The 21504-nt window shown below is 40.1% G+C and overlaps 2 protein-coding genes across 3 annotated transcripts in view; both read right to left on the bottom strand.

The window, feature by feature from the left end:
* Positions 1–2269, bottom strand: part of LOC122968538 (nucleus accumbens-associated protein 2) — a 31805-nt gene extending 29536 nt beyond the window's left edge. Inside the window, exon 1 of the mRNA XM_044333864.1 lies at positions 1483–2269. The gene's annotated coding sequence lies outside the window, so the exon portion shown is untranslated. The remainder of the gene's footprint in view (positions 1–1482) is intronic.
* A 3026-nt stretch (positions 2270–5295) lies between these two features.
* On the bottom strand, positions 5296–6913 carry LOC122968424 (transmembrane protein 250). 2 transcript variants are annotated; one of them, XM_044333626.1, is made up of 2 exons: positions 6717–6913; positions 5296–6398 (listed from the first exon to the last, which is right to left on the bottom strand). In XM_044333626.1, the coding sequence occupies exon 2, from the start codon at positions 6202–6204 to the stop codon at positions 5785–5787; it is 420 nt and encodes a 139-aa protein (XP_044189561.1). In that variant the 5' UTR covers positions 6205–6398; positions 6717–6913; the 3' UTR covers positions 5296–5784. The 2 variants fall into 2 exon arrangements, with proteins under 2 accessions (XP_044189561.1, XP_044189560.1); XM_044333625.1 differs by having other exon boundaries at positions 6688–6912.
* Between the last annotated feature and the right edge of the window lie 14591 nt (positions 6914–21504).

The raw sequence follows: 21504 nt of genomic DNA on the forward strand, positions 1-21504 counted from the left end.
GTACAGTTACATTCACTATGATAATTTTGCATGGGAGAAGCAGAAACAGAACAAAAAACACTCTCATGTGGGATTCAGAATTGTAAAATGGTGAAGGGTGTATTTTTATATAAGCTGTGAACTTCACACTATACTCGAATGATTCATGCGACTCTATAAGAGTCAGCTTTCAGCATCTAACCTGTGTAACATCTGTCTGATGCTAGATATACTGTAAGTTACACACGTAAGCTAGGGGTTGTAACCACATGACAAAGAGAAGATATAGACCATAACAAACTTGCAAATATTTGGGATTTTTTTAAAATAGTCATCTTGAAAGCAAACACACAGCTCGACTAGAAAACAAAAATGAGAGCAAGGTGATGGAAAGAAAGAGCTTGTGCAAGAGGGAGGGAAAGTGACAGGAAATGAAGAAAAATTGCCACAAGCTACACACCGGCTAGCCACACACTTTACATGTACACACAAGGAGGAGGGGGGGGGGTATTATATGTACTGTATATAGTCAGCTGGCTACAGGGTTCAGGTAAGGTTAACGTCGCCTCAACTGACAAGTCTTGACACCACAGGGGGAAACAGTCAAGTGAATGGATGAAACTTATTTTTCAACTTTTCACATGTATCTTTAATATTGCAACCAATTTCTTACTCTGATGAACTTACAAACATAATGAATCAAAGTGTTTTAATCCCTTTTTTTTTGCCCGAAGACAGAATTTAAGTACTAAATAATACATTTATATGACATCTCTTATAACTATGAGGCAAGTTATTAAAGGCAAAATTTAAAGAAGACCTTGAACTAACAGTGCAATCTTAATGCAGGACAAAAAATGCTTATGACAGCCAGTAGTATTGAATCATATTAAAAATCCTACACTTGTGAAATAATGGCCCATGACAACAGCAACAACTTAGTTGCTTTGTAAGCAATCATGCAACCTATAGGACTACAATAGATGCATTATGGGTGGAGATTTTTTAAGGGGATTTTGACTTCATCGTGACGCAAGACCGATAATATCATGCCACTTTCTCCACTCATACAGTTGAAACTATGACAACACTATTTCCTGTGGTTTCAAAAGTGCTGCCCAAATTATCATCAAACTACAATCTTGCGAAGAAAAACTACAAATACTACCAGTCTGATTAAATTCTTCTTACTGACGCTGTGGGAATCACCTATCATCCTCCGCGTAAAAAAAAAAAAAAAAAACCTTCACATTTCGTGATATTACTTGAAAGTTATATTTACTATGAAAGTTTAAGAGTCTAGCTCAAGTTTAAGTGGTAGTTGTTTTTTTTTAAATAAAAATGAATGATCATACTGTACTGTCAGCAGATTGCAGGGGTATGCAGATGCCTACTGTACACATAAAGAGGGAGAAGCGAGGGAGTAAATGCATGGTAAAACCTATGCGTCATACATATCAGGCACTGTAAACATCAAACCAAGACAGAGGGGGATATATTTACCCGATTCGTCGCTATTCCATAAACTGCAGCTGCAGATGTGGCACACGCTTTCTCTTCGGATAACCTACAAAGTTTGCGGGGTGTAGAAAAAAAAAAGCAGGCCCCGGTTTTCCCTCGTCCGCTGGCTCTACTCTATCACTCTCGTCCTATCTTGGCCGCTCGTCCCCCATCTCTCTATCTATCCCACTCTCTCTTTCTCTCTCTGCCCGCTTCTGTCCCTTTGCAGGAAGTGAACGCCGCTCACATGAACAGTATACGGACTGCAAGCAGCCTGACATCATGCACCAGTCGGTAAAGAGTTCTTTTTAAAGACACAGACATTTCGGTAGGACCTGCCAGGTTACTGTAGGTACACTACTCTACTGTAGTCTACGCGGCAAATGGGCTGTCAGCAGTGTGTACGGTCATATCGTGCGCCTTTATGGACACATGAACTCGGTGCACTCTGCAGGCTTAAAGGTGCAGCCTACTGTATTACCAGCCTAGAGGACGAGTTATAGCACATACCAACTCTGGGTGTAATGTTGTATTATTAAAAGGCTAGATGGGCGCATATTCAGTGTACATGGGTTCCTTGTGCTCCTAAGAAAATTTACATGTGTGGTTACCTCACGTGTCCTTATGTGATGACAGTTCAGGCTACATGATGCGCATGTGTGCTGTTCAGCTAAATTATAAGCGCCAACTGCTGGCGGTGTGGGTGTGACCTGAAGTCAACTTTTCTTTACTGCAGGAGGCATGCAATATAATATCACAGTGGCACAGTACACTAAATCACAGCCACATGCTACCGTGGTCAAGCTAAACAGAATCATATATACACACACATATATATATATACATATATATATATATATATAAATGTGTGTGTGTGTGTGTGTGTGTGCGTGTGTATATATATATATGACATTTATCACATTTCTACCTTGTGTTAAATTTTGATTCATCGCTCAGTCTTACACAACTGTGGCAAATGTATCGCCATATTTACATACTCGCCCCAAAAATATTACAATCCATTAGTGATGGAAATATTTTAAATTACATGTAAAGTAAGCAAATTTAACTATTTGTGAAGAATGGCCCTTTAAGAGTGATCAGCTGTTTAGGGGATCAGATTTATTTAGTTTATTATTATTATCTGTGGCTTTCATATTGTTTTATTATTGTTTGGTTCACTTGTATTGCTTTTATTGTTCTTTTTATGACTAACAAGCAAACAAGAAAAGGAAAGAAACATGAATTTACTTGTATTTTTAATGTTTTAAGTCAGTGGGTTGAGACCTTTTTAGCTTGTGACCTTTGTCAAAGTTTACATATTTTTATGAGGTGTGAGCTGTTCAAGCAAAGATTTATATTTGTTCAGATTGTGAGTATGTCATGGGTCTGGAGAGCTAAAACAACCAATGAAACATTCAAAAAGGTAAGAGAAATGTCATATTTATGAAGCAGAAATGTTTTTTTTTCTCCTAACCTGCTAATCATCTTATGACAAATTGCTCCTGTGACCCCCAGGTTGGGAACCACTGCGGTGGCCCAGGTTAAACTACAGCAATCCATCATATTTGACTATTTCGTTATCTGTTTGGCAAGTGAAATCTTACTCTGAAAAGTAAGTTGCACCTTAAGTCATCAGATAAATGTCGTTTAGTATAATCATACCGAATATAATTGGAAATACTGTTTATTTAAGTATTTAAGTACCATTAAGTACCATTACCCAGAAACTGTACCTCATTAAACTAATTTAGTAAATCTGTTTAGTTACTTCCCGTCTCCACCTGTATAAGACTATCTGTGTAGGCCGTATCCCATTGCTGTTCATCTCTTCACTGCACGCTGAAACTGAATTATCTTTTTTAAAAATCTCTTATTATTTTTCATTTGTAACTTCTCATGTTGCCTCCTTCCTCTTTGTGTATGAAAGTACTTCATGATACCGATGTTCCTTCAGGGTTAAATAAAGTTCCATGTATTTATCGGTACCATGATGAGATATCAGTCTGATAGTCCTGTGATGTTTCTATTTAAGCTCACAGTGGGTTGATTTAATGCAGTAGTGTCATAGTAAGGGCATTTAATGGAGTTTACAGAGCCCTTATTGTACCTCATGGTATTTTAAAAAGTGTATGGTACCACTATAATATTTCTATAGGGGCTATCATTTGTCTGTAGTACTAACTAGTGAGTTCATAATGATCTCATTATAAACTCACTATTGAGTGCGCTATTAGTACAATTATAGTACATTAGTGCAATGCCATTAGTACGATTATATTGTTATTAATGTTTCATGGAAATTGAAGACTTTTTTATTATGGCTTGTTCAGCTAAACTAGTAAAAACTGTAACTGTAGCCTAATAAAATGGCAGCTGATAGTTCCAACTGTAAACTGCAGGCTTCTAATAATGCAATATATTAAACTTTACAATTAAAGCTCTGCAACAATGGGATTATACTGAATGCCTGTGTGAATAAAGTTGGTATGAAACACTGAAATCACCTGTTTCTGATTAATTCTGGTGCTCTAGCACACTTACATTTTGGATTTTATGCATAGATTTATGATAGGTCATCCTGTTTTCCATGTTTTCATAAACATGACCCTCAAGGGCTCAAAATCTGAGCTGGAATAATATATTCAAACACAGAAGAAGTGTCAACCAATTAACAGGACACACAAAAAATTTTAACTGTCAAGTCATTCAGATGAAGCAACTTCAGTTTTTTGAATAAAAAGAAGAAATGAAAATGAATAGGCAATGACTTAATCATTCACCCTACATGCTGACATCACAAGACAATTCATGTCCTTTAGTTCTCCTCTGGTCTAACTGGGCTGTCAGATCGAGCCAGCTCAGAGTATGAGGCATATGATGTGTTGATCCTCAGAACAAAAGCTCATTGTTGCCCCCTGATTATCCATTTACGGCCTGAGGCCATACCAGCCTCAAGCATGTCTCAGTCAGGCCACCAGCCACTGTGTCGAAAGTTCAAATCTAAAGATATAGTTTCCTGCCTGTTTTGCTTGATTGCTTGTGCAAGCTAATGATAAACATAGAAACCTAGGGTGTTACTTGTACATGACAGCAAATGTCAAATGTGCATTGTTCAAAACCTCAAATTTATACCGCGTAAGTGTTAAAAGGCTTATTTCAGTGCTTCAACCTGTTGTGCCCCCATTAGATCCTGTACGCATACTTCATGCCATGTGGAAATGAGGCTATATAAGGTGATTGGGACACAGCCATTTCCATTGTTATGCTTGGCAGAAACAGCAGAGTCTAGTTGTGGTTGGCGTTTGTGTGCCGGGGGAAGCTAAACAGAGAAGTCTGTCAGAGCAGCTCTGAAAACCATGTGAAGAGCGACTGATGGAACACTTGACCCAAAGCCGTTCTCAATTTGAACTGTCACACACTCTTATGACACAGCTCGAGGCATGCCATCATGGGTGTTAGACAACACAGTAAACACATTCACATAGCCACGTATTTCAAAGCCCATTTCATCAACAGAAAATTTATTAAATAACTTTACAAAAAAAGTTGATGTTTGTCACTTGTACAATGCCCCCCCACCCCCACCCCATTCTGCCCCACCCTTTCCACAAGACAACATTACACACATTGTTGACACTTGTTTTTGGTCACTTCATCCACCATAAGTTACTGTATATCATCTGCATCTGTGTGCGGTTTTACATGACATTGTGTTAAGAGACAACATCATCTCAATAAGGCTTGTCTAAACCTTGGAATGATGGTACAATTTTGCTTTTGGAGTCCCTACTTGTGTTATTTTGGCACAAATGACTGTCTTGCATCACATAACCATGATGCACATCAGTCATATGTTAGGTCACTTTTCCGTGCAACGTTGACTTTTGAGTTTCTACTCAAGATGCCCTTCAACGTGTATGAAAACAGTTTACAAATGGCATGAAAATACAATATAAATGTCAGAGACTTTGACCCTTTTGGTCCTCTGAGTTCAACATGATGACTCAAGTCTGACTCTTATGTTCAGACTGACTTCATAATTTCTGAAAACTGGTTTTAGAGGACTGTCCACACAAATGTTACACAAATTCCTACTGGGTTCTGTCATACCCGACACTAAACCAATAAGGTTTTATGAGTTGACATCAAAAGGGTCTTTTTGACCAGAGCCGAGTGTCATACGGGGCAGTCCTAGAGGACATACTAACGGTGGATGTTGTCCCATAACACCACACAACGCTGAAGTTACAATGTGAAGCATCTACATCACACACTACACTTCCCATGTCGATCACATTGCAGCTACATGTCCACAAACACCATGAAGCACCAGCCGAGCCCCCCCACCAGAAACATGGTGATCTGCATGCTGTAGATGATCAGGTCATTAAGCACCCCAAAGTCCAGGCGCCGATGCCCTAACAAAAGCAGAATGACAGAAAGCTTGTACTGCAGGCGCAGGAGTACACGCACGCTGACATACTGCAGAAAGAAGAGCGTGGAGAGCGCCACCCACAGCAGAGAGGTCAGCAGACTGCAGCCAAAGTAGAGGAGGAAACGGAGGAAGCTGTACATGCAGCGTGAGCGCAGGTAGAGGTCAAAGTTATTGTATTTGGTGCGCACTAGCTTGGTAGCGTGCGTCGACCCACAGGCCGAGTGCATGCAGGTGGTGTGGGGGCCATGGAAGCTGCGCACCCGTCGAGGGATGGGGATCACAGGCATGGGTGGGCTACAGGAGCCCAGCACTGTGCACAGGAGTCCCAGGTACAGGTTGAGTCCTCTGCGAGTGCTGCTTCTGGGGAGGTTGTTCGCATCATTTGGTAGCTGAGCTAAGACGAGCTCTCAGGATTGTGATGTGGCTGCTGGTTGTGTCTCTGGTGCTCAGAAAGGCTTTCTTCTTCAAATGCAGCAAGACTCTGTGGAGAAAGTATATTGTTACTGTGTGTTTTATTGATGCATTTTCAAATTGCACATGCACACATTGTTACCTGAAATGCAGGCATATGCATAATTCATTTTATTAAGCAGAAAGTATATCTAAATGTTAAAGAATAGGATTAAGCCTAAAAATAATATTATCAATTATATTTGAAATGACAAACACATAGCTAGAACACAGTATATCCTACCAAAAAAATAAATAGGCCTTTCATCCATATGCTAGTCAAGAAATAAGTGATCGTGCAGAATAAATGGCTTTCTTACATGCAACACTACGACGTCTTCCTCCTTACCAACAAAGCCGATGTTTGAATCTCGGATGACTGGAGCATTTTATCACATTATAAACAACTGGCTGTAACATAAACACACTGCATTTGTTTTCTTTTTCCTCCCCGATGCACAGTTTTTTTTTTCCAGCGGAGATGAGGCAGCAGCGACGGCAAGCCGGTGGTTGTACGTCCTGTCGCAAAATTTACGAGTCATCCTGCTGTGACGACAGCTGCCGGAGTTAAAGGGGAAGTGCTCCTCATAAAAGGATGCTCGCATTAGATTTCAGCATGTCTGTTCAGCTGAGTATGCGTAATTATTCCTTCAGGAAGCACATATTCAGCACACAGCATGCGAGGATTACGTGTGTGTGTGTGTGTGTGTATGACTTAAGTTACTTTCAGGGACACAAACCACATTTAAGACCAGTTAATTGGGGATGGCTTGTGCAAATGGGGACTAATTGGGGTTTTTGGGTCAGTGGTTAAGGTTAGGATGAGGGTTAGGGTTAGGCAAGTAGTGGTTATGGTTATGGTAAGTCTCCAGGAGATAAATGTAAGTGTGTGTGTGTGCGTGTGCGTGTGTGTGTGTGTGTGTGTGTGTGTGTGTGTGTGTGTGTGTGTGTGTGTGTGGTCCAGATATTCTTCACGTTGTGGGGATGTAAATCTGTTTACACAGTCATGTTGTGGGGACTCGCCTCCCTTATGGAGACAAAAAGCAAGTCCCCTCAACGTAAATCATTAATTTAAGGGTGAAGATTTGGTTTAAAGTTAAGGTTAGTTTAGGGTTGTGTTGAGGTTAGGGTAAGGGTTAGCGATAAACATATGGTGGTTATGGTTAAGGTTAGTATAAGTCTCCAGGAAATGAATGTAAGTCAATGTAATGTCCTCTAAAGTGATGGAAACACGACTGTGTGTGTGTGTGTGTGTGTGTTTGCTTTTAGGTTCCAAACTGCATTGGAAAAATCAGTAATGCAAAGGGAAACAGCATACATTACATATGTCACAAGATTTGAGGGACATTCAAATCAACACCACAAATAGGCCTTTGTTGTAAGGACTAGAACTTCACAGAGATCTTATGAAAAAAAATATTTTCCAAGTAACAAAGTCACTCGATCAATTGTTGATTAATTCCAATTATGAGTATTTTTTTTTATCACATAATTGTGTTTTTAACCCTCATCCTACCAATATATTTAATATACAAGGACTACTGACTGGGGTCCCGAATAAACTGCTGTAAGAAACAACCATCATAGCAAAATGTTAACTTATTTCTTCTCAAAACATTATTAGTTGTGTAATTAATGTCATCTGAAAAAAACCTGATCATTATTATTTTAGGAAAGTAACAGTTAATTTGCATATTGTGTGAAATGAAAATATATACTTTTCTTTAATACAAATTGCAGCTTTTATCCCAAGTGCAAAAGCAAAGCCTTCAAAATAAAATGACGGACAGAGTGCCCCTACCCCCCTGACAGTGTGTGATACTTTACATTAGGACCCATGGCAAACATGAACTCAATAAATAGTTCCATCTATCAAAACTGCATGGGTAGACTTGGGTGCTATTGACTGGGGTCCCTCAGGACCCCAATACATTGGTATTTTTTTAAAAAGCACTAATTAAAACAGAAACAGAAAACAATGATATGAAGTCATTAGGAACAAATGGATTGTCAAAGTCATGAAAAATTGGAATGATAGAATAGAAAACCTGTAAGATATGACAAAAAGTAAACCTCTGGGGTCTGCGGGTACCCCATTTGGTAGGATTAAGGTTAATCAGTATTTCTACCATCACCTATCTACCTGCAGGATTATTGCCACACCTGTGACCTGTCTGTACTGTACTTTGCATGTGTGCATTGGTATTCACGTGTCTTTGAACCTCACACAAGGTTGCACAGTGCACGCGCATCTTCAGAAGTGTATGAGCCACATACAGTAAACGTGTTATGGCCTCTCACCATGGTCTCACTCTGTATATCAAGTAACCTTCATTGGGCAGATTTATTGGTTGGCCGAATGATTACATCTCAACTATCTGTCAGCAAGCCAGATGGCAGCAGGTGACCATAAATCATAAATAAAGGTTTTCTTTTGGAAAAAAGAGTTTATTACGGTTGTTAATAGTGCGCTGGATCACTTTGCTGAGAATTTAAAGGTGTATTATGCAAAATTAGAAAAACAAACCTTATAATATTTAATCAAACACATATAAAACTGTCACTGTGTGCTGAATATATTAATCCATGTACTTTGCTTTGATATTATGATTGAGTTTAGTAATGAAATCCATAGCATAATAATTTGAATAGCAGCCAAAATCTGAAGTCAGCTCTCACCATACAAATTAAAATGGCTTTATTTATGAAAATGGAGAGTATTTCCTCAGTCCACAAGAGAGCGCTAACTGTCACTGAATGTCTTCAAGGAACTTTTTAACATAAGTTTGTGAACGTTTTGGTCCAGTACTTGACAAAGCATCTTTCAATACATCAAAAACTGATATACTAGTAATAAGTTCCCACTTTTTACCCCCTTATCAATAGATTCTAATGTTCTTAAAACTGTCCACAAGATGTCTGAACAGTCATCTTCCACCTCAGTCAAGACTCCAGCATCAAAAATTTGATAAAAAGTTTGTGGTGACCAGACAGTAAACTGCAGTCTTGAAATCCACTTACACCACTCATATTCAGCTCTTCTAGACAGCATTATTGCATGTTCCATTTACCTATTTAGCTTATTATTCTGAGGCATTTTCCATGAAGGCTTTCTTTTAAAGAGGTTTTCAAGCTCAGGGTCGTGCCAGAGTGTCTGTACATGCACTGACTGAGTTGAATTCACTGGAAGAGCTGCTTTCAGTGTACTTTTATAATGGTCCTATCATGTAATCTTATTGCTTCTCTGTGAATTTGATCTTTGTCTTTTCAATGTCACAACAGTGGCAAAGAGCCAAGGCACTGAAGTCTTGCTTCAGGAAACAAGAAGAGTCTTCACCTTCCATGCTGATAGACAGATGTTACATCAGATTATTCGTCATAGGAAACATTAACTATTGGCCTCAAGGCCTTACCCGTATGTTATTCAGTTAAAGGTGCTTAATCTGATTTTGCAAGCTGAAACTTCATCTATATGTTACTCCTTCAAAGATTATTTATGGACTACAAGTTATCGTACCTAATAGTTCACCTGTAGTCTCAAATGTATGTATGATGTTTCATTTCAAAAGAATGACTTTTAACACTGCAGTTTCAAAATCAGTGGATCAGTGGATGTGAAAAAGCTCACGAACTACCTTGAAGGCAGAAATTGTTCAACCCTGTAATTGTAAACTCACATATCTCACCAGTTTGTCAGTGACTTGGTTCAGACACTTACTTTCAACAGGAAGAGTTCAGAACTATTTTTGTTCTGAATTGGGTTTGTGATCTTTGGATCACTTTGAGAGCAAACCCTGCTTTGCAGGTCTTTGCACTCCTTGTCCCAGCTGAATTAATTCCATTTGGCAAGAAACCTTCCCGCCTATCTTCCTCTGTAACTCCCTTGAGAGGTGTACCTATAATGGGTTGCACTATTTTCTGGCTAGAAGATAAATGGTGGTCATTTAGGGGAAAAAAATGTCTGGAAAGTTATCCTTGCTTGTCAGGTAGTGAAGAACCAGATTCCTCTCTAAGGGATGAATAAAGTCAACCTGGACAGAAAGGACACATGTAGACGAGAAGGCGTTAGAATAAGCACCACTGGAGTTCACATTCATGTTGGCAAAGTGATATGCAAACATGAGGACTCAAAACATGCAAACAAGACTTAGTCAATGGGTTCCTTTTAGCAAATTTGTTTAAAAAAAGTCCTAGGCCAGAGGGAAAAGCAAAATATTGGTTGCATTTCACATGCAGTCAATTTGCTAACATTTTGATTGTCTCTTTCATATTGTTAACCATAGACTATAGGACAGGTCCTGTTGTCCATCAGGGATCAGCTGCTTGTTTTCAATTAGTCCTAATCACATGAGCTGACCTATTTACAAGGCTCACCGATCAAACAGAACAAAGCAATGTTTGAATTATGTTATGATGCCAAGTCCCAAATTGGTATTTTACAACATTAGATCTGATCAATTCTGCACACAGGAACACACGCCTACAACAGGAGAGAAGTTTTTCTAATCTATTTATATAAAAGGTGTATCATATTTTCCAAAGCATTTCATTGTATTTTTGTTCATTCATGAGAAACAGCTGATGAGACTTTCCTCTCTGATGTTGGCCTGGAGATAAGCATACAAGAGTAAAAACATTTTGATTTTATACCACTGGAGGGTGCTGTTTATTCAGGTTTCACTGCACAGACCAGTGCTTTCCAAGTCTAGTATGGACCAGCACATTCAAGGGCATGGCACCGGGCTATCTCTCCTCCTTCTTATATAGGCTTATTTGAACAAAATCCAGCTCCTACATTATTGCCCTCTTTGATAAATGGACAGATATGGCACCATTACAGCTGCAAATGCCACTAAATGGTGCCAAGTTTAGATGTTGCCTTTCGCCTGCATCTGGTTAATAACTGCGCCCAAGCTGAGGAAGCTCCTCTCGTACCATTATCAAGAAAAACGATGTCGATAAAGCAGACGCTAGTGATTTAGACATCCAAGTGCCCTTGGAAAGGATGTATACTGGTTCTAATCATGCATTATGGCAATATTATTGACTCATATTTTTCTCTTCCAAAACATGAAGACCTTTAGAGCACTGCCTCAACTTCCTGAAGGTGGAGGTTGGTGAGGAAAAGTGTGTAGGTTTTAAGTTTCTTTCCAAGTTTGAAAGTATCTGAAGAATGGTGCTTTTAAAATGTCATTGCCAAGGCTAGTTGTTCACTCACTGACAAACTGCAGAGACCAAATCTACTCTGTACTTGTAGCCTTGTGAAGTGGCAATTGCAATCCACTGCTAAAGCTCTCCACCCCCTGCCCACCCCCCAAAAACCTTTGCCAATACATTGCCATCATGACCCAAAGAGTGTCTAGAGTAAGCAAGATTAAAGGGGCAACATGTCAAAATCCTCTTTGACTCCTCCACACACTTGGGCTAAATCAATTAATTCATTAACTAAGTAGAGGTCACAGCCAGTAGTTGAGCTAAGACAAATTAAATCAATTAGTCGGGCTAATAAGATGAGGGAGACTTTAATTAGTGAAAGTTTAATCAAAGCCGTGTTTGCGCTGTGCTGTGTTATGAAGCAGCTCAATGGATCCCCGATAAAAAGAGGCCTGTTGGGCAAAACTTTGGCCACATATTTAAAAAATATGTGTGTGAACTGCTTTTATGTACTTTGAAGTTTCCATCCACTTTTATTTCTTTCTAAGGAATCTAGTGCATGAAGTTTCCAGTCTTTCTCTCAGTCTGATAATGTTCATGAAAAAAAATAAAATAAATAAAATTAAAAGATGAGTAAAGGCTCTAACACTGATCCACTTCCAGGACAGTTGGTGTGCAGATGATGCCAAGCCCGGGAGAACAAATTAAGCACCCAATTAAACTAATTAAAATAAAGCATGATGCATGCAGTCGGGTCAGACAGTTGCTTCCAAGTTTCTTTGGTACATAAATTTGAATTATTAAGGAAATAGCCTCAGGGCTGTTCAAACACTTTCAATCCTCCTCAGTGGTTTTTTTTTTTTTTTTGGTTTCATCATCTCATGTGCATCTGTGTTTGTTAAGTGCACGCGTCTGTGTGTCTTTCATAATCCTGTCAAGCCATCTGTTGTCATTAAAACCTGCTCCTGTTGCACCATAGATCCAAAGTATTCATTTGGCCAGATGTTACTTTGAAATATCGTTTCTTAAAGTTTTCCAGTTTGCACGGTCTCGACACAGTCTCAGACAAATATATCAATGTTTGGAAAAAACATAAATTCACATGAGTCAGTAATGCTTTATGTACTACTTTGAGAGGAGTTCAATTTTGGGAAAATGTTATAGAATGTGAACAAGAACAAGATTACTTTTTTCCTGCAAAATTTGCCTGCAAAGTGCAAATTATTGAATGAAATATAGAAAAGTTCACTGGTGTCATTGATGACTGATGGTCTGTCTCTCCTGTCTTCCCTCTGTCCCTGGCCTCATGTGGCAGGATTGGGCTTGACTAGTGTTAATCCTTGGCATAAGGGGGCTAGGCTGGATTATCGGCTGATGTGGAAACATCTGTATGTGCGGATGAGAGGGTTGTGAAGCTTGGACCTAGAAATGGAAGAAGGGGTGTTTAGGGCAGACTGTGACCTGCATGAGGAGCACATTGAGACTCCGGTGGAGGTAAAGCTGCAGTCAAAGTTATAGAGACATAGTAGCACTGGCACAAAAAAGAAAGGATGAATAAAAAATGTGTGTTGTGTTCAAATATCATGAAAAACATCACCAGATCTTTAGACAGTTGTCTTCTCTCAAATTGCCATGTCAGCACATGACAGCTATACAATAAGCACCCTAAAGAAAGTCATGAAAAACAGTTACTGAATGCTTAATATACAGTATCTGTTGTAAAATTTGAACATTTAACTTTAAACAAATAAGGAAACTATTTTGACATTTCACAAATTTTGAACAAGAGGTAATCATTTTGCCTGCACACACAACTGCTTAAAAATCTGTCCACTTCCTTTCTCTTCTTGCTCATTACGAGGCTCCGATGAGTTGAAGGCCTGGGTTTTGTGTTTTGCATATTTTGTATATAGACCCATTTCTATCTGGTAGTGATGCATCGGGCCATTAATATGCAGGGATGATTTAGAGGGCAGGGGAGACTGGGGGGATTAGGCCTGCTTCAGTCCTCACTGGGGGGAGTTTGAGGAAGGAGGAGGTTTACATCAACAAGCCCTGATTTACGTTGGTGAACAGATGGCGGAGAAATTGCTCTGTTTGGAAATGATGTGCAATTTATTTCAGTTGATATTGTGGAGAGAGAGAGAGAGAGAGAGAGAGAGAGAGAGAGAGAGAGAGAGAGAGAATTGATTGTTGCAGAGAGAAGACGGATAAGATGTGGTTACTCTAGAACCAGCAAGATGAATGTTGTTCTCACTGTATGGTGAAAGCAGGTAAAACTGGAAGCTTTTCTAAAGTACTGGGCATGGCTAAAATCAATTGCGATTGATCAGGTGTGGCGACCCCTGCTGTTTCCTGGTCAGCAGTACTCTTATGATTCACCTCACTGCTTGATTTGGTCCACAGGTGGAGTCATCAGTGCTTACTGGGAACACCTAGGCCTGGTGTTTCCAGTCTATAAAGATGAGGCTGCTATGAACTCTCCTTCCCTGCAGGCACTCATTTGGTTATGTTGCAGCGTTAGTTCCTCCTATTCCTAAGTCTAAAATTTTGATATAATGTCTATCTAACTTAAAAAATAAATATTTCTATTCTGACCCTCAGCTTGTAACATCTTTTGCCCTCTGATTGATTCAGTAGCACACGATAGACTAACAGGTTACAGGTTAAGCCTTTAGCATGTGAAGGACTTAACAAACATATTTTATTTGAATGCAACATTCCCAACTCCCATGCTAAGTAAATACAGTAATTATAAAAGGAAGCTAAAGTTTCACAGTTCTTATGGTCTTACGCGATAGTCTGCTTGCACTCATGTATTCCCTTTTTCTATTCCAATAACTAATAAAAGTACAGCGCTTCTTCTCATCAACACTGAATCTGACTAAACTGTGTACAATAAAACAGAACAGACAGGTTGCTGACTTGGGATTCAAGTCATAGCTTTAAAATTGAGGGTGAGCCCAGGGTAGTATATCCAAAAAAGAAAAGTAATACATTTAAATCAAGGAACTATCCTATGCATTAGAAAAATTAAAACTCATGACTTCCCCAGTTGGGCGTAGCGTGGGCAGCAAAGACGGTGACAGGTTAACCTGCACTTGACCCATGTTTGTGCAGTTTGATTGACATCAAACACAGCCCTGTGATGATAGCATTCCCTGCTTTCTTCACAGCCATTGGTCCTGCAGTGGTTTGACTTTTGAAAACTGTAGCTAATCATGATGCAGGACATCGTCTCAATATATGGAACTCAGGACAAGGGATAAAAATGCTGTCCAGTCCTACATAAAGTGGGACACCTGGTCACCCTGTTCACACACTATCTCCACTTTCATGCATACCCTACACTATTGGCCCCATTGAACCCCACACTTCATGTTCTTTTGTAGTGTTGTGTATTCAGTTAATCTAAGTTTGCTTGATAAATTACCTTAATGTCTAAAAAAAAAGTGTGGCTTCCTCTTTGTCATGGCCTTACAAGCCAGGTTGTGACACCAGGCATGTTTTGAGTGACCTGTATCAACTCCACCTTTACTTTTATCTTGTATCTTTACTGTTCTAGGTTGAAGCATGCTATATGTAATTCTTTATAAATTCTTTATAATTGAGTTGTATTACTGTAAAGTAAATAGCACACAATGTGTGGCCAGGTAGGCAACCTCTACTTCCTCCCTCTATTCCTGATTTCATACCCATGTAACAAATAGCAGCCTGTTTTTGGATCCATTCTTCTTTGCTGTTCTATCAGAGCTGTAAGGTCCCTTTACTGGGAAGCAGGGACATAAAGAGTTGACATATTCACTAATGTTAGCAACTGACTGCTACGTATTTGTTCAATAAAAATTGGTCTACATTTTGAATTAGACGTTTTCTGACATTTCTTGTTGGGCAATCGGTTTTAAAGGATATGGCTGGCAATTTTCTAGAATTTTCTTATCGTCAGTAAATCTCATGTGAAGAGTCAAACTGATCCTACTATTGTGTGTGTAACCAAAGAGTGATATATATCTGTGCCGTAGACCTCCATTGTTGTCCAAAAACTATTAAAAACATGTCAATGAACCACACAGTTGCACTGGGTGTACGTTCCTTCATTATGAGGAGTCTGAGCATAGTACTTTTTCTAGAAATGGCTCAGAGGACTAATAACAGCAATCACGTTTTCTGCCTCAGGAGAGTAGTTCTGTGTAAGGCAGACACCCCTGCCCATGTGCAGGAATGCAGCTCTGTTTGCAGTGCTTCACTTGCTCCACAACCTCTTGGCTTTACTGTACATTGTAAATTTCTCAAAGAACTTTAGTACAAAGTCAAGTGGTTGTGATGTAGCACAGGAAGCTGGCAGAGGACTGTAAACAGAACATATCCTTTAAACACTGAAAGGCAAAAAGACAAGAGAACTGGTAAGACAAAGTGGTGCAGGTGAATTTCAGCAGCTATTTTCCTGATTTTCCTGTGGCATTATGGTCGTGTTGACACATGCTTGATGCTATGGCCATATGATCAAGGCTGCGATCAAGTTTGACCATGAGCAGAGAGCAGATATCCACCAAGTGAAATCCAGCACATGGTGTCTGGACCAACACCCCTGATGTAAACCTTGTTGTCAATTAAGGATCCATACACTACCATTACATCAAATAAGTGGAAACATGATACAGTTACCACATACTGGATCTAATCAATACAGCTCCCACTGCCACTTCCCATCAACAAACACACACACACACTTCACACACCCAGCCTTCAGAAACATATTGTCCACATGAGGCAGTTTGGATAGAATATGGTGATCTGGCATTTTTATGATAAATATGAACAAGTGGTCCCAAATGTAATATTTTGATCATTTTACACAGATAACTCTGACAGTAAGTCAGAAAGTTACTTGTCGTTCCAAAGCAGGTTGAATCCAGCGAGCCTACTGAGTTATTGTATTATAAAGTGAACTGATCTATGGACTGTTGATTTTAACAAGCATGCGCGGAGAGAAAGGTCAATGCTAACGAGAGTCACTCAGTGAAGGGCGTGCCAATACAGACCGTTAAAATTGAGACAGGTTAGAAGCCTAGGGTGAGATAGAGCTGGATGTCAGTCTGTGTTTATGTTTGTGCATGTGTGTGTAGATGTGGATGTAGCTGCACACACAAATAAGGAGTGCAAGTGAAAGGATACAAGTGAGGTAAAGCTCGAACCACTAGTCACCATTAGCCTGATTGGCCTGAGAGGTCAGCAGGGGTCAGTTGATGGGTCAATCACATTGTCGATTTGATGACCCAGCCACATTGGTTTGGCAAATAGAGGGCCGGACGCTGGACGCACTCGTTCTCCCTCCCTTCGTCTGAGTTATTGTGCATTTCATGGCTACGTTACATTAACACAGAAAAATCTATCCGATCACTTATGCTGATTTACGTTTGGACTGCACTGCCCCGTCAACCCTCTTGACCAGCTCAAGAGAACATTTTTAATGCAAGAAGATTTATGCTGCAAATTACTTCACAGTGGTAAAATACGAGTGCATGAGATGTGACATTGGAATGGTGTGTTTGTGCTGGATATTTCTGAATCAAGACTGCACATAAAAATCACAAATGAAATCTGATACGTTGTGTGATATTTTTAAGATCATAAAAATAAAAAGGCTTTTTTAAAACAACATATATCAACATTGTCACTTAACATCTTTTCACTCTTCAATCAAGTACGGCCATTAATTTTAAAAAAGCCAGACCTACATGTTATTTGAACCAAAACGTGGCCTAGATAGCAAACACAAGATAAACGCATCAGTTTTCGAAGCCTGTCTCCTAATCTGTAGCAAAGTGCCAGGGGATCTGAGTATCTTTATCGGTGTCCCATTAATGATACAGCAAGTACAAACGTACCCCAGCTCGGATACCACTCTTCCTTTAACCTGCCAAATCCAGCTCCACCTCAGCCACCAAAAAGAAATACCTCCACACGCTGCATGATGTCAGGGGTCAAGAGGTTATAGGGGTCAAGCAAGCAGGTGACCTAACTTCATTACATCATTGCCACCAACACAGTAAAGAAAGTATTAAAGGGGGGAAACAGTCACTGTGTTTACTGAAATTTCTCCTCCTTTTTGGTTTAGTAATATCTCCTTATGCTTATTTTCTGCCTGCATAGAGAATAGGAATGAAACCGGACATTTGTAATACCACAAATTACCAAAAACCCAGCCGTGAAACATCACCTTACTCAATAGGATGTTTTTTTAATATATATATTGGACATTTTATGTCTTTATTGGATAGCGACAGTTGAAAGATGACAGGAAACAAGGGGAGAGTGAGACAGAGAATGATGGTCCGCTGCCAGACTTGAACTGCGGACATTGCGGTTTACCCAACAGTCTGTTGGGGCAAGCTGAGTGGCTGTGGCTTGCTCAGAAATGAAAGTAACAGCAGAATAGAGGGAGACTAATGGGGTAAAATGTAGTTTAAATGACATTAGTAAAGAGAGTTGGTTGGTATCATATATATGGAAGAAACAAAGTTATGATGATGAAAGTATGCCCGCTGCACTGGGGTATATTTTCATGAAAGCTTATTTGTATGCCATCAAATTGTTTAATTATGTTAAGCTTGGGGCCAGCACAACAAGCTGTTCACACAACAACATATTATTACTTTATAGAGTCAATATGGCGAATGTTAGCAAACTCTTGCCTATTTAGGCATCCAGCAGATACAGCACAACATTTGCATTCATTTGGAGTCTTGTTTGTGTCCACCTGATGAATGTAAATCAAATATTCAGTTTCCTACTAGCTTCTGTCTGGTCTCAGCTGAATCTTGAGCGAAAATGTCTGGCGCTGTAGCAGTGTGGGGCAAGGTAACTGAAAAATTTACTCATTTGCATATTACTCCTTAAAAAAGTAATTGCATTATTTGACTAATTACAGCAAATACATCACTCATGACTTCACTTTTGTTCAGCCCAGCCCCATCAAAGTTGCCCCTCAAGCAATTTCAAAGCCTCCATAGTCATATGTTCCACCTTCTTTGCTTAGCTGTCCACACTTCTACATTTCCCCTCTCCATCCCTTGCTCCAGACGTCAGCAGGGGGCTTTAAGTATCTGATTGATTGCTCTTGTACCTCATATTTCTTCACTGGCTGACGGGAGATTACCAGTGTCAATTCGTGTTTATGGGTTTCCCGAAATACGCTTAACTACCTGCCCTCTTATTGGAGGAAAGATATTTATTTGCATTTTTCTCCTTTACATTAGCGTTTTGAAAAAAAGCAAGCATTACAAAAAATTTTAACATGTTAGCAAATTAAACAAAAATCAGGTTAAGGATTTCAATTGTCCAGGCTGTCGTTTCTTTAACAATAGCTGTGCTCAGCAGTGCTGGAGATCAGGTGTCCAGCTTCACACACGGTGACCCCAGGTTTGCGGTTACCTCAAACTCCTCCAATATTAAACACAGACGTCTATTATCTGCAACTGGTCTCCCTTTACACGAGGACACACGCAGAGACACACATGCACGCACATACACAAGCGTTCACCTTTAAACGTGCACTCATGTTTTCTTTGGTTGTGTTTTGTGCCTGTGTGTCTTAGCATGTGTGTGAACTAAGGACAATGGATGGGCTCATGATGAAATATTTAAGAAAGAGCAGTACATAGCCCGTAAGGTGTTAAAGGTCAGATCGTCAGGAGAAAGAGGAAGAAACAGGTAACATCAAACTTTGTTGTTATGTGCTTAAAACAATGTCAGTTGTTTCCTGCTCCTGTAGACCACCCTGGTGGTAGCTTTAGCTTTTAGCAAAACTGCTTTAACTTGATATTCGTATGCTTATTCTCTCTTAATTTCACATGAGTTCTTTATTTCTTAATATCTTTGTGAGAAATCTTAAGTTGAAGTGCTTTTTGATTTATTGTTTTAAAATAGTGCGTCTAGGAAATCAATTATTGTTTTGCTCGTTTCCTCAGGTTGAGGTATTCAATTATGCTTGTTCTTAAATTCATACCAAATAGATTTATTCCTTGATAAAGCTGCATCTAAGGCATTTCTAAACTCAAGCTCAGTCTCTCTCTCTATTATAAAAGGTCTATGGATTTATTTTCCCCCAAAAGCAGCATTTCCATACCAAGACATGATTCCAACTATGATAATTATTTCCTCCATTAATTCCTAGTATGTAACAACATTTTCAAACTACAAGAGCAGACTTGCTGCAGAGCTTGTGGTGGCTTATCCTGCCCAGGTGGGGTTTCGTCCCAGTCAGCTCTCTACAAAGAGCGTTTAGCCTCTCCTGAATAATCCAATGAGAGCATCCGGCAGATGGGGACCTGGGGTTCGAAACCTGAGAGCGACATCTGACACATACACACAGAGGGGAGCTAGAGACTGGATGACTTTGGGTGGTGGCGGTGTGGCTTCTGGACATGTCACCTAACCCATAGCTCTCTCTGCCCCCTCCTTCTGCTCCCTTGTTGATGCCTAAATGGGGCAGAGTGGGTAGCGGTTGGAATAAACACACTCTCTCACTTGGCCTTGAAGGGAGAGTACATTTGCACCGGAGAGTCTGGTTTGGATGTCTGTCTGTGGCCTGGCTTGAAATTTTTCCTCTTGTGTGCGTCTGCATTTGTATTTGGTTTTTGCAGAGAATAAAGAGATGCTGGAAGAGGAGGTGAATTTCAATTTTATTTTCAATATTTGTGAATTGCTGTTGAGAAAACTAATAAAATATACAATAAATGAATACACACAGGCGTCTGAGAAATGCAATGTTGCACTTTTTTCACACATTTCCCACCAAAGTACGTCATGGTATGGTTCACCCGTCACAGAGGTTCATGTCCCAGCTGTCAAGCAATCACAATTACTGTATATTTGTTGGCCACCTCTACGACTCACCCTGAACGCGTTGCTCAGTAACTTATCGCCCCGTCCCTAACCTTTCTGGGCAGAGGGAGCATCCATCATCTTAAAGTGCGATCTATTCCGGTCCACCTTCAGTCGTTGGGGGTGGGGGGGCACTGAACCTGTGTGTGTGTGTGTGTGTCACCACAACTTATGGGCTGTCAGCACAAAGTGCAGAGCCTTGCCGGAAACTGACAACCACTGAATGACTGACAGTGACATTGCACCATTATGTTCTCTATATATGTGTGTGTGCATGTTTGTGTGTATAATTGTGCACATTAAACCTCCCTTCAGTTATATTTCTCTCTTTGCTCTAAAGGATCTTTCTGGTGAAGTGATGCACAGGATCACCACTTATCACTATGATGGCTTCATCACTGTCACTTCATCACCTGGGAATGTGAACTGTCACAAATTAGACAAGCCTTCTTTGCTCATTGCGACAGTAATGGCATTCATCCTTTTGCAAGATTTTTTTTTTTTTTTTAACATTTTAATGTATCTTCATACATTTTCATACATATTCATTTCCCTCTTGGTGGCACCAAAAACCGTAAACAAGTGAATATTCTGCTGTCATTTTCTTCTGTCTCTTCGCTTCTCTGTGTAGCTCTTATTCTCTGATTTTCTCCTACATGACTCCTCCTCCTTCATTTCTCCTTTTCTGCTCAGTTTTTCTTACTTTCAAATAATCTCCCCTCTTTTTCCACTCCCTCTCTGTACCATGTGATCCCTGCCCCCTGCCTCCCCCGCTCCACCCCTTCCCCGACCCTCCTCTTTCCCATCAGCACCCAGGGGCTGATGAATGCGTGGCCTCCTATTGATCGCGATGGGTGATGGATGATGGCTGGGAGATGAGTGATGGGGTGCAGGCAAAGGTGCCAATAAGGGGGCTACCGGAGGGTGGGGTCTCCCTTACTGGCGCTAATGGGAGAAGACTAGGGGAGACGGCCACTGTGGCAACCACTCAGCCCCGCCTTTTCAACCTCAACCACGCGTTTCAGCTCTGTTTTGCATTTTCTTCCCTCACGCAGCACCTATGGGTCACGCTTTTATGTCCCATTTGAGATAGCCAC

This window comes from Thunnus albacares, chromosome 18 (genome assembly GCF_914725855.1).
Source record: "Thunnus albacares chromosome 18, fThuAlb1.1, whole genome shotgun sequence".
NCBI classification, from domain to species: Eukaryota; Metazoa; Chordata; class Actinopteri; order Scombriformes; family Scombridae; genus Thunnus; species Thunnus albacares.